This window comes from Typopeltis vanoorti, chromosome 22, assembly GCF_054136105.1.
Source record: "Typopeltis vanoorti isolate ZY-2024b chromosome 22, IOZ_Tvanoo_1.0, whole genome shotgun sequence".
NCBI lineage: Eukaryota > Metazoa > Arthropoda > Arachnida > Uropygi > Thelyphonidae > Typopeltis > Typopeltis vanoorti.
In genome coordinates, this window is record NC_143570.1 from 86331488 (window position 1) to 86345628 (window position 14141).

Consider the following 14141-nt stretch of genomic DNA (forward strand, 5'->3'; position numbering starts at 1 on the left):
CAATTTAATTTTCAGTCATCTAGTTTGGCAAGTTTGGGTTATTGTTAGCACTAAAATTACAGCTTTATTTACATTTTAATTAAATTATATATATTGTGTTCCTTTCATCAGTTCCTATTAATAGTTTTACTTTCTTACCTCCCCCTTTTTTTTTCCCTATATTGGGATGCGTATTTGGGCTATATAGTGTAATTTATAACATTGCGCGGAGTTTACTAGTGTGTTCCGTTTATTGATATCTGCTCTTCGTTTGTTATGTACTTCGATATCGTTTTTTTGTCAGTGTGTATCAGACACTGACTTACATAATTTTATTTAAGTTGTGTCTCAGTTAAAAAGTAAACGTGGACGCTTCATTTTACCATATGAACACTCTGGGTGGACAGCAGGTAAATATACTGATTTAAATAGGATACATTTCATGTATATCTTTGCGCGTTAAGTCATTTTCTGTTTGCAACATATAAAGTAATACAGGTAACCCTCGTATAACGCGGATGTTAGGTTCCATAGAAATGCCGCGTTATACGAGATTTAGATCACATAGAAAAAGTAAGGTTAGGTTCCGAAATAGTTTTTTTTTGTGTTAAATTATATAAACAACAATGACATACAACAAAAATATGTTTTATTTAATTCAGGTAATTCACGCAAGTTAAGAAAACATGAATATGAGACAAATACGTAGTATAAAATTATAAATTGTACATAAATTTCATTGCACATAATACATAAAAGTTTTAGACAATAAAATAAAGCGCATATTTTAATCGTCATCACTTTCTTCAGAAATAACATTTCGTAGATGTTCTTTAAGTGGCCGGAGGTCGTCACCACTTGAAATCTCTTGGATATTTGTATAATTCTCATATGTATGTAACTCACCAGAAAATAAACTGCTCAGCTTGAGAATAACACACTTATGATTTTAAATGTGCTTTCCTGGCAGAAAACGAAGACAATTTTCAATAATAAACACTTTATACAGTAAACCCTAGATGGCGAACCTATGGCACCCGTGCCAGAAGTTCACGTCTGAGAATTTTGCTGGCATGTCAACGATTTACAGGTGATATCCTTTTATACGCTTATAAATTATTCAATTTTTTTTAATTTTTAGAATACGTACAAGCTGAATTTTGTTTTACACAAGACAGTAGCTATAAAGACGTGCATATAATTGGTGCGGTATTAACAAAAGATCGCGCGACCCAAAGACAAAAGCAACCGACAAGTGTTGAGTTGAAATGCTAATTTTCTTCAATCGAATTCCATAACATCTGAAACTGTCATAACAACATTTACTATTAGTTTTAACACATTCATAACAGGGTGTCATTTATCGTTCCGATGGAACTGCTCATTACTGACTGGCTCAACTCACACAAACATTTCAACATTTGTTGAATTTTATGGCTTCTTGTTTGCATCTGAGGTGGCAGGTGAACTCACACATTCATTATATGGCATGTTTCAATTCTTGGTAGTCTTTTATTTTAAGTTAGTCTTTTGTGATCTGTCATAATGACATCGAGAATTTCAAATGCAATAAAACAAACACCTATTTCATAATTGAAAAATTGGACAATAGTTTTTAGTTAGATACTGTGTTTCAGTGCAACATATGGTTTTGCTTAAGTCTATACAACATAGTTTCTGTGAGAGGAGACATGTGATTTATTACTTAGCACCGTTTTTATTCCATGTATCTAATTGCACTATTTGTTGAGAATGACACAGACTGCAAAAGCCTCCATACAGTACCTTATTCAGTGATGCAATAAAACTAAATTCAATACTTATAACTACTTGCGCGATACGGGCAGACACAAATTTAACGAAGATAAAATTTGATTTTTAAGTCCCACGGTGAAAAATATGAAAAAATAAATAAAGGATTACTAGAAATTGTAGACCACGTTATATCAAAACTGCATTGAACAAGGGATACTACAATTTCTAGACCGCGTTATATCAAAACAGCATTGTATAAGACCGTGTTATACGAGGGCTACCTGTATTTGTTTCATGCGTGCTCCTTTTAACGATTTCGTATAGGTCATGGGGTTAATGTCAATTTAATTTTCAGTCATCTAGTTTTGGAGACTTAACATTAACTTACCGTCCAACTTTCCCTTCAGTTCTTTTTGAAGATGGAGCTATCAACGGTTCATTTCCACTCCGAAATCTGTGAACTAATAACCCTGTATGGATTCCACTACTTCGATCAACTGGAGCATGTTCATATGTAAAATACCGTTGGATAATGACCATGGGAAAAATTCAGGTAATCTCAAGTGGTTACTTTTGATATCTTTGAGGCATTTGATTATTTTACACAAAGGTCCTTTTAAGTAAGTATCCATCATTTGGTCTGTCTTCTGAATTTTGCAACCGAATTTTCAGCTTTCACCAGGTTACATGGCACATATGATGGTGGATGGATCTCTATCCTCAAAATTTGCAGCTGATGCTAGGATTTTACAAGTCTCGCTCCTTTCTGTATATCAGTTACCTTTTCCAGTTGAATGCAAATCCAGCCCTTTTGCTGTACAATTACAGTGCTTTTCTTTTTCTCATTTGGCAAACCTTGCACTTGAACTACATATATGAAGTAAACTTTCAAAATATCAACTTCTAGATTCAAATTCAGATCTCCAAATCATTCTTCACTGGGGTGCTGCTGACTTTGATAATTTCAGCTTCAGTAAAACTCAATCTGAACTTTTTCCTCACAAAACAGAACACGTCCTCCAGCATTATTTTTGATGATACCCAATCTCCAGACAAGATGCAATTTTATTTATTATTTCTTTTTTTTTGTTAGAGGAGGTGATCTTTCTTGGAATAAATTTATTACAAATATTTCTTCTTCAACAGTCCAAGAAATTGGGTTTTCCTTAAGTTGTTACTCTATCTGAATAGCATTAACTCCATACAAATCATAAATATGCAGCCGGCAAAGGTTGGTCGATTGGTAGAGCCTCTGGTACTAATGGCTCAGTTAAGTAAGTTTGAGCGCAGTTAGTAGTTGGAAGGGGACCAATTGTTCAATGCTGTTGGCACACTCTCCCTCTGAGTTTTTGGACTCCCTGGAGGTGTCAAATAATAATAATAATATGCCCATCCATTAAATAGTGTTCTTATATTTGGTGTTGTGCACCTAAAAGCTCCCAAAAATACTTGACTTAGGAGCAGTTAGGATGGTTAATGATTCTTCGCTTAGACATTTATTTTGTGCTGCTTGCACATTCTACAGAGTGTCAGTGGTCACTGATTTTCAGAATTCTTCCATTCTTTAAATCATGAAATTTTTTTTAACAGATTTAAAACATTTTAAATCCTTTTGATCTGTTTGTACCACTTTAACAATATGTACCCCTATTGATTAGATCCTAGCCCTCCTCACCCTAACATCCTGAGCAAACATTTTGAATATTGAATATTTCTTTTCATATGGAGATAAAAGGATTTTTGCTCCTTGAATCAACTTATTTCTCAACTTTCAAAACAGGCAGACTTGCAGGAGAATTTGCAGAGTTAAGATTAGTGTTAGCCATTTTGACTGTCATTACAATTATATACAACAAATTCTTCTAACTCTCCTTGGTATCACTAACACAGAAATTAAACAGCAGTAGTCAAAGGAGACCCCTATATTTTGCACTAACATATGCCACTCTCCGATGCCTGTTTATCATCTTGAAGTGTCGATCATTCCCCTTTGCTTCAATTTATGCAATAATCTTTCCTGTAGTATTTTTTTGGATGCCTTTTGCAAATACTAAAAAGAACATGATGTTACTATTTCCAGCTTATCTGTCACTTGATCATAAAAAAGAAAATGAATAAAGGCAAGACCTTTCTTGCACAAAGCCTCTTCCAATATCATTTCTCTTGTACATTGATTTAATGCACATGATGTTGTCCTATTTAATAAAGCTTCCATAGTTCAGTCGGTTTAGATGAAGCCCTCTGGTCGGAAAGTCCTGGGTTCGATTCCTGTGCATGATGTGAAGAATCTTTATCTGGCCTCTTTCAATTAAAGGTGAGTTAGCTGGTTTCGCACAGAGATGGAGGGCTTTTCTCCCTAAACAGGGGTTTTTCGTCTCTCAGAGCAGGTAAACCATCCCTGTGTACACACACTTCTACAGATATAAAATACTCCCCCCCCCTCCAACATCAGGCTCTGCAACAAGTCAGTTGGAATTGTGCACATAAACGTTGCATCATGTAAAAGGCAGACCCCCAAATAGATGGGATAAGGCACAAGAGGAAGATGTTGTCCTATCTAATCCCATTGCACTATTCACATAAAGATGATAATAAAAATTTTATATTATTGTGAACGGCTCCAGTTCATCTGTTACTATTAATATTATATAAGTACTATATAATTTATATATAATATTATATTATTATTACAATTGTCATTATATATTTTAATTAATAATTCTTATTATTGCTATCATTGCATAGACTTCCATGGAGAAAGGACATTAGAAATGTTTTTGCTCATATTATCTGGTTCTTTCATGGAATAATACTGGCAAAAACATCTCTAATAATATTATTGCTACCTGGATAGTATATAGCTAGATGAAAAGATCATTCCTTTTACTGTGATCTTTTGCCTCTGCATGTCATCCATGGGGGGGGGGGGTGTCAGTAATTTGTCATTTTGTGCCTACTATTGTTGCTATATATTGTATGCATTTGTTAAAATTTTTTAAACATAGTTATTCCTTTTGCATACTATATATAGAATTCTTTGGCTTATTCAACTGATTTCTACTAATACTTTAATTTTGCCTTCTTAAACATGCCTCTTGTACTATGAGTTTGCTTATCACATATCTCGTATTACTTCCACAGTGTTTTCCTTTCATGAACCTCCTGCTTTTAATGATTTTATTCATCCATTTATATCCAGCTGATGTATACTCCTAAGAAATTCTTAGAAGTTCTAAGAAATGAAGTGCTGCTCACTTCATTCCTTTAAATCATCATGATCACCAGTATAGTAATTCCACATGTACCTCTGTCCAACAGAACTCAGATTGATGTAGCCTTTTGCATCATACATGTCACTCATCAAATGTGCTTCGAATTGTCCATTGCATTTCTGCTATTTTTTTAACAGAACATTTTTATGCTAATCTTGTTTTGTTTTTACTCATCTGTTTAGTTATAGCTAAAACCCCTGGTCTCAAGTCAAAACATGGAATTTAAAATTGGAACTTCCACTTTCAAATAATCAGTGGTATTATGTAGGCCTGATTGGTTGAATGGTTAATATACTGCTCTGCAACCAACAGGCTGCATGTTCAATGCCTGTCATAAGGCATGAATGTTTGTAGTTCTCATTTAGTGAGAAGGATTTCATCACCTGGGGTTAAGCTCTATTTATTGGAGACTTGAAAAAGTTCCATGTTTGGTCTCTAGAGCAGGATTTCTGAATGATGTAAAAAATAACAGAAGCATGAAGAATTATGGAAAAAATCCTTAGCACATCAATACTAAATTTACAATAGGTTTACAACCTTTTGTGGGTGGTGAGACATGCGAAAATTAAAAAATACATTTAAAATTAAAAAAAACCATTGAAATCTTTGATTAGATATAATTAATTTAATAATAGAAGATTGCATGCTTTTGAAAGAAACAGACCACTATTATCAGTCATTTGAGTATTGAGCTGTTTTTTTTTTTTTTTCTTGTTGAGTTTTTTATTGCATACAGCTTCTTCAACTCTGTATCAGCATACCTAACATTCTATTGGCCTGTTATAGTCTTCCTGAATTCATGTAAGCTAAATGATAAACTTCAGTAATGGAAAAATACTTGTAGAATTTTTGGCTAGATTTCTTAGTCATTGCCAGTGCATACAAATGAAAAGAGATAAACAAATTAGAACACTTAACATGTAAGCGCATTGCAATGTATGCTATCCACTGAAGGAGGATAGCTCAATCTACAACTATTAGAATTTAGAGAAATAAATTTACACAATTATTAATTCATGAAACATATGAATGAGGAGTACTGCTTAGGATGACTTCCCAAAAAAAGTTTGATAAACTGTTGAGATTCAGTCTGTGGATGTGGGGCTTCACAGCTTTCTTTGTGTAGTCTTTGCTAAATAAACCTACAAGTACATTTCCATCCAGTTCGATAATTAAATTTCTTTTTAAACTCTCTGAAAGATAAACATCATTCTCTTCCTCTTGTTTAATAGATGGATGGGTTGTTTAACTCAGATTAATTTTGAACATCAGGATTATGTTTTATTATGAGTGAGAAATCTGGTTTCCTACACAGAAATAGTCTACTTGAAAGGCTATAGAAATTTGTGAAGCCCACTTCCACAGACTGAACCTCAATAAGAACAACTTTTAAACCTTGACAGTTTTGGAAAGTTATCCAGAACCACACTCCACATTCCTGTTTTATAAATTAATAATTATTTAAATTTATTTATTTAAATTCTGATAATTGCTGTTGGAGCTATCCTCTTGCATTGAATATCATACATTGTCATGTGCTTACATTTTAAGTGTTCTGATTTTTTTTTTTTTTTCTTTTCATCTATATGTAGAAAGTATTTTACCTTGGGTATAAAAATGTTAAAAATACCAAGCAATTTTAAACCTGGTTTTACTCCATTTCCCAAGTAAGCAAACAGACAAACAAGTCAAGTTTGCGCCTGCAAGTGTTGCAAGTCTAGCTGATCCTACAGGTAGTGCAAGACCAAGGCAACTCGTGGTAAAGGTGGCATAATCTGATCACTAATCTTTATATTTACCCTTAATGTCAAAACACCTCTCCTAGAGGAGATGTATGATGTTTTGTATTAAAGGCAAGGGGCCACTACCCAGACAGGTTTCAACCTTTATTGAGGTCTCATCAGTGGGAGCCAGGCTTGAAATACCAAGATTTTAGTAATACAGAGCTTAAGTATTTTACCAGAACAAGTTACCATAAGGTGTTTTAACCTTATTAAATAAAAATCTCAGGAGGAGATATAAATGTAGAAAGTATTTTACCTTGGGTATAATAAATGTTAAAAATACCAAGCAATTTTAAACCTGGTTTTACTCCATTTCCCAAGTAAACAAACAGACAAATAAGTCAAGTTTGTGCCTGCAAGTGTTGCAGGCTCTGTATTACTAAAATCTTGGTATTTCAAGCCTGGCTCCCACTGATGAGACCTCAATAAAGGTTGAAACCGGTCTGGGTAGTGGCCCCTTGCCTTTAATACAAAACATCATACATCTCCTCTAGGAGAAGTTTTGACATTAAGGGTAAATATAAAGATTATGATCAGAGCTTATGCCACCTTTACCACGAGTTGCCTTGGTCTTGCACTACCTGTAGGATCAGCTAGACTTGCAACACTTGCAGGTGCAAACTTGACTTGTTTGTCTGTTGGGAAATGGAGTAAAACCAGGTTTAAAATTGCTTGGTATTTTTAACATTTTTCATCTATATGAAATGAAAAACATTGTAAAGTATTGACAATAGCTACAAATCTGGCTGAAAATTCTGTATGAAAAAGTTTTTTGATCGATATGTTGTCTGCTTACACCTGTATATTTCATTCAGTTTGTTAAAGCTTGGCACTTTTTTGTCACTGAAATACTTTGGGACTGCCTTTGACAAACTTTGAGCTCAAATCCATATTGAAAATAGTTTTATGGTTGCATATGGTTTGGATGATTTATAGCCTCCCTTGATGAGTTCTTGACTTCCTGGAGGTGTCAGATAATGATGATAATGTTTAATTCTTTAGGTAACATCTTTACAATCACTCTTTTTATGCCAGATCTTAATATGTGGATACCGTATTACTTGTGATTAATTAATAAATAACATAAAAAAACATAAGACATAATTGTCATGTATGTCTTATGTTCCTATATGTCTAGTTATTACCTGTTGTCTTTTTCTCTGCTTTGAGAAAGATGTTGCTCACCTACAATATAATCTGAAAGTTGAATCTTTATATGTAATATTTCGTGTGAAATATTTCAATAATTCTTGAAAGTCCCCCCTCCCCCCAAAGAGTTACTCAAGTTTTTATTCCATATTGAACATTACCTGCAGTAATAAAAATACTGCTGAATAAAATTCATACATAATAATTTAACTACTGCAATTAATACATTATCATTTTGAGCTTAATTAACGACTAAACATACACATGTAACCACAGTATTAAGATTTTTTAATAAGTAAATATTTTGTCCTAAGTATCATAGAACATTGTCAGTACAGTCAGGGACGAATTCTCTGTTTGCTGCACATGCTCATTAATTGAGAAAGAAGTAATATTTATTTGTTAATAAATGCATGTATTTATAAGCATTCCATTTAGGCTTTTATTTTTGTAGACAGAAGACGTCTTAAGCTTGCGCAGAAATAATTGAGCTTTGCGTTGTGTATCGAAGGTCGGTGCTTGGTCGTCTAATCAAAGCTACCTTGACTTGCTCGGTTGTAGAAGCTTTCAGGTCCTCGCTGCAGCACTGTGATTTCATGTGCACTCATAGCCATTTCCGCTCTCTTCACGTCGTCTTAAACACAAGTCCATACGCAGTCAAAGTACCTCTAGGCCAGTGAGGCTTCAGCCAGCCTTTACAAGTGTGTGCGTGTGTGTGCGCGTGTGCATGCGTGTGTGTGTGTTGCTTGGGAGAATTAAGTTACAGCCAACTTTTTATGACTATGTTATTGAACAGTTCATAAAGAAGAACTGTAGGGTAGAATTTATATTCAAGTAGCTAAATTGAAAAAGATAGAATATCATTTGTAAAATAAATGTATTTGTATGATTAAACGTACATAAATTTCTAAATATATAGTTTTAAATGATCAGTAATTCATTATTCCGCTAATCCAATTTCAGTCATACCTCTCACTCCCTGAATGATAACAAGAGCAAGTGTGAATTTCAAGACCATTTGCCCTAAATACAGTTCATTCAAACAATATTAGGAATCACATAGTTAGAGCACATGCTTACAATGGAATCTCTCTATGTGTGCAGTAGTGTTATAGAATTAAATTAAAATATATCTGGAGAGAAAAAAAAAAAGATTACATTATTCAAATTAAGTGGATATTGAATCCAACATTATTTCAAAGCTGAATATAGAAACTATAAAGTTTCTAATTATAATGAAATATAAAGATTACATTAAAATGAGATAACATGTATAAATTATTTCACACAATTTAGGATGACAATTTCCCAGAGTTTAGGGATAGTAAAAAAAAATCTGATTACTGTAGTTAGGTGTGTATGTTTAGTTATGAATGCTCCACAGGTTTCATTATACAACAAATGAGCTTAATTAAAGTAGTTTTGTTATTTCATTAAACCTTGTAAAGTCATTCAGCATGATAGCACAACTTAAATCTGATATAAAGTACATTCTCTATCAGTTTTCCATACTGAAACTCATAAGGATTTTATTTTTAAAATAGAGTAGAAGTTGTAACCCAAGTACTACACTGACCTTTTATATCCTTAATTACTTTCGCTGTAGTTCTAAGCCACCCCACCGTGCATAAAGTATGGTTGTTCACTATGTAACAGAAGTTTTGTTTTTGAGTGGATAAGTGCATTTTGGTTCATTTCTCCATGTGGCTTATGCACAAAATTATGTACTAATTTTTTTTTTTTTTTTTTTTTTTTTTTTTTTTTTTTTAAATTTTTTTTTTATAGAGAATGATCACTGTTCCCCAGCATGCTTCTTTACAGCCTGTGGATAGGGAAAAAATATACCAGTGGATTGTGGAATTATCACGCAGTGAGACTAGAGAAAATGCCCTTTTGGAGCTCAGGTATCAATTAAAAAATTACTCTAGTATCAAAAAAAAAAAAAAAAAAAGTTGTGCAGTTTATGAAACTTTGATCGATTTTTAGCTTATTATATTGTACACAGCAGGGTTCATGTAAAACCAATATTAAAGCGATAGTTTTAAGAGATTCCAAGTAGTAAATTTCATTAAATTCCATCTAGCCAGTACGGAATTGCTACTATCAATCTGAATTATTTTTATTCTGCCACATTTTACTCATAAAAACGATTCATTTGAAATCAGAATAATTCTGAAGTATCATGGCCATATTCTTGTTTATGTTCCAAATTTTATTAAATTTAAACTAACTAGATATTACAATTATACATTACAAGTTACTGTAATACATAATTTTGACATGTTTTGTTACTCTTCTCATTTTCCTCAAAATCAAGGCAGAGTAATGGAGTAACCTTTTGCATGTAGTACTATCATATTTTGTATCATACACAAAATATGATACCCCCCCTCCCCTCTCAACCAAGGATAGATATCAGGAATTTGACTATTCAGTTTGAAGTTTAACTGCTAAAGTTGTCTGGTGTAGTTTTCGTTAGCTTTAGTTGTTGCAGCTTCCAATTAAATTATATAAATTCCTATTTGTAATTATAACTAATTTGATCTTCATAGCTAATGTGAAAAAAATTAGGAACAAACTATTCAGCTAACTAAAGTTTTTTTTTTTTTTCCTTTTAAATTTAGTGATACACATTTTTTAAAAGATGCAGATGAACTGTTTAATTTGGGTATATTTCTATTGATTAAACAGATATTTAAGTTATTTAATATTGATTTAATAGATACTTAATGTGTGTGTGTGTGTGTATATTTAATGAAAGTTTATAAGGCAGAACACTCGAATAAGTTGATAACATTTATTTACTTAGTAACTCGATGTTTCATACCAGTTGCATAAGATTTCTTCTAGTGTAAATAAACTAGTAAACAAAACAGTAAGGACCTTTGTATAACAAAGGTGACAGCTGTTATTCAGAAGAGACAGAAGTTATTTTTTAAAACTTATTGCTCTGAACGTTCTATGTATTTACGCATTCACGTGAATGTTCTCGATTAATGAAGGCTAGGATGTATTCTGATAAGTTAATACTTTGGTTAATATTTAGGATTTAATACTATTTCCAATGATTCCCATATTTTTCTTTCTGTTTATATCATTAGCAACAGTGTAAGAGTTATGAATTATCTCATAAAACTTGATATCTCATTTGCGAAGCATCTCGTGGGTCATCAGATTAGAGCACGTGTGATGACAAAGCTGAGGCTTCATTTCTATGGTATTCAATATCTCGAACGTGTTCAATTGATTTTTTTGTCTGTCCATAATAAAATGACTGGCAGTCTCACCATAGTTGATGAGCACCCAGATATTGAAGTAGACTATGTTGAGGTTTTTCAGATCTTAGTAGTGATCTCATCTTGATAAAGGGGGTAAATACTACTGTCGTGATGTTGTTCTCTTGATGTTCGAATCCGCCATCTTGTTAAGTCACTTTCATAAAATAAGGGAAAACTAATTGTAAATTGATCACTGATCTAAGGGTAGAGAAATTTCTATTATACTGTGCCACTCTATCCTTAGATAAGTCTATATGAAATAGTAGGATCAATTCAAAATTAGTTAGCAGTCTTTTCATTCATTCAGGCCGAAGTATTTATTTTCTCTCTTTGGGATTCCCGCTAGATTCGAATTTTTGTGAACGGTGCAGTAAAAAGAATTTCAGGCAAATACAACAGTTAGGTTAACAAATAAAGCATTTAATATAGGTCATATAACACTTACATAAATTTTACTTCTAATTTTAAACAATAGAAATAAGTCAAACATTAAGTCAAGTCAATTACATTAGCACAATCTTCCAAGTCTTCACATACACCTTCTTAGCTTCTGGGTTATAAAGTTTTTACACTTAAATGAATATAATAGAACATCCAATCTAATTAGTTTTCACACATTTTTCAGTCATGCTATAAGTTTAAAATATTACAGGATCTAATAGCTGAAAATATCTTTCAAACAATTCCTATCTCCAACTCTCAATCACGAAGGGTTTCCACAGTTAAAGTTAATAATACACTATGATAGACCTTACCGGAAATGGTTCCTAGAACATCTATTATGTTGTGAGCAAACCTCTGGAATTTACTTATTACACTTAAAGAATAAAAACACATCTACAAAACTTATCCGCAGTTATACTTAAAGCACTATCAATTACGCTTCAGAATTCTTGACATCAATTAGGGCACTTCAACCATCCTTATTACTACTCATAAATTAATTAAAACACTGTGAGGTTCTCTTTAGGGCAAATCGGAAATAAGCTGCAATACTAGACCAGCTGGGCTTATTCAGAATTCTTCCTTGAATGTTCAGCTTTTTACTTTATCCGATTGTAACTTTAATTTTCCTTCTATTATTACTGCTGATTTCACTTTCAGCTAACTATAAAATTTGTTACGTTCTTGCTCACTTATAAAAATTATCCACTTAACTCCTACCCTTAAGAACCTTTTATTTACTTCTACTTCTTTATTTTATCACCCTGCTTCCTTTCACTTCCAAGTTTCCATCCCAACTCCTTACTTTTTATTCGATTTTTTTTATTCTCTCTTCAGCCCACGCTCTGTTCCACTCGTGCTCGTTTATTTCACGCGTCTCCATGACAACAGACAAATATAAACATTCTCGCCAATGTTAGACAAGGCTATACTATTACATTGAGTCATTACATACGTTAAGCTTTATACACAAATAGGAATAATTAGAATATTTGCTTTTCAATAAATGCAAGTTAATATTGCAAACACAAGTTTTTATAATATTGACATAACAATAAATAAAATAGCTTAATAATATTTAATACAGAATCTATTTACCATTAACACATTTCTTTGATTAAATAATTAAATAATTGATATAATTAAGGTAGTTATATGATATCAAATTATAATTTACGTTATTTACATTAAATAATATTTACAAACGCAGCCTTTGTGATGGAAAATCATGTTGGATTCTGAATCAAATAACATTTATTCTATTTTCTACATAATTAGAATCCAACACTACTTTGATTTTAAATTCCTCAAGTATTTTTGTTAGTTTTAGAACATAGAGCTAATATGTGTAAGCATGATGAATCCTCTGTTTTCTTCTTCATTGGAAATTTCTCTCATTTCATGTTGGTTGTGTAGTCTGGAGATAGTGTGCTATTTCGTTATGCGTTTTCGTGTGCCACTTTCCATTTTGAAGGAAAGTGTAAATGTTGAAGTTCTTTGGCAAGTTCATCCTTGTTACTAATGAGTCAGTGGGCTCTTGCTGCTAGTGTGGAAATGGTATCCAATTTTTGAGATCTATAATGATGGATGAGGCATGTAGATATGTCAGTATGTGTAGGCTTTCAAAATATAGACTTTATTTACCCGAGTCCTTAGTAGAAGTTCCAGAAATGGGAGCAAACCATTAGATTCTAATTCATTGGTGAATTTTATGTTATTGTGTTGATGATTCAGGTACTTTTGCAGTCATCTGACAACATAATTCAGTTTTTTGATTTCTCTTTTCTAATATTGCTGTTTATATGTGGTAATAGCATGAAAATAAGCAGCATAAGTTATTTATACAATTATATTATGTTTGTTTTGCCAAAAAAAAACCCATTATTATATGATAAGAATATTAATTAATGCTGTAAGTGTAATGAAATTTGGAGTTTATTTTTATATAACGCATTGGAATTTCTCAAAATTCATCATCTACTTAGTCTGTAACAATCCAAGAACCATTATTATTGTTTTCTCCAAAAGGAGAAAAGCTTCATTATTGTCTTAATTTGTTAGTGTCTATCTACTAACAGGTAATTGGTAATTGGGCAGAACAAATCTACCTAAAATAACAAAGTCAATGTGAACTGGGCACTTGATAAACACCTGGTAAGGAGAGGGGTGGTAATTTGTCCTTGGTAGATGATAGAAAAGAAGAAAAGTTTCCAAGCTGGTTGGAAGGAAGTATACAGACTGTACGTACCATTTGTAAAGAATCTGCTCTTTTTCCTGATCTTCCTTTTAAGATATGGAAAGTCTTTTTATACCTGATTGTAGTTTAGCTGAGGGATAACTGTCAATTTTCTGAATGATAGTATCATTATAACCATTAGTTGCCAGTGTGAATTTTATTTAATGGTTTCAACCAGAAGAACAGATAGCACAAGCTCTATACAAGTTCTGTGATGGATGATAGACTGAAGATGAGTCTTTGC

The 14141-nt window shown here is 32.5% G+C and overlaps 1 protein-coding gene across 1 annotated transcript in view; it reads left to right on the top strand.

Annotated features, from left to right (window-relative positions):
* The first annotated feature begins 260 nt into the window (after positions 1–260).
* Positions 261–14141, top strand: part of Rcd-1 (Required for cell differentiation 1) — a 105415-nt gene continuing 91534 nt past the window's right edge. The window contains exons 1-2 of the mRNA XM_090411911.1: positions 261–389; positions 9725–9843. Of these exons, the coding sequence (XP_090268037.1) occupies positions 366–389; positions 9725–9843 (143 nt within the window). The 5' untranslated portion in view covers positions 261–365. The remainder of the gene's footprint in view (positions 390–9724; positions 9844–14141) is intronic.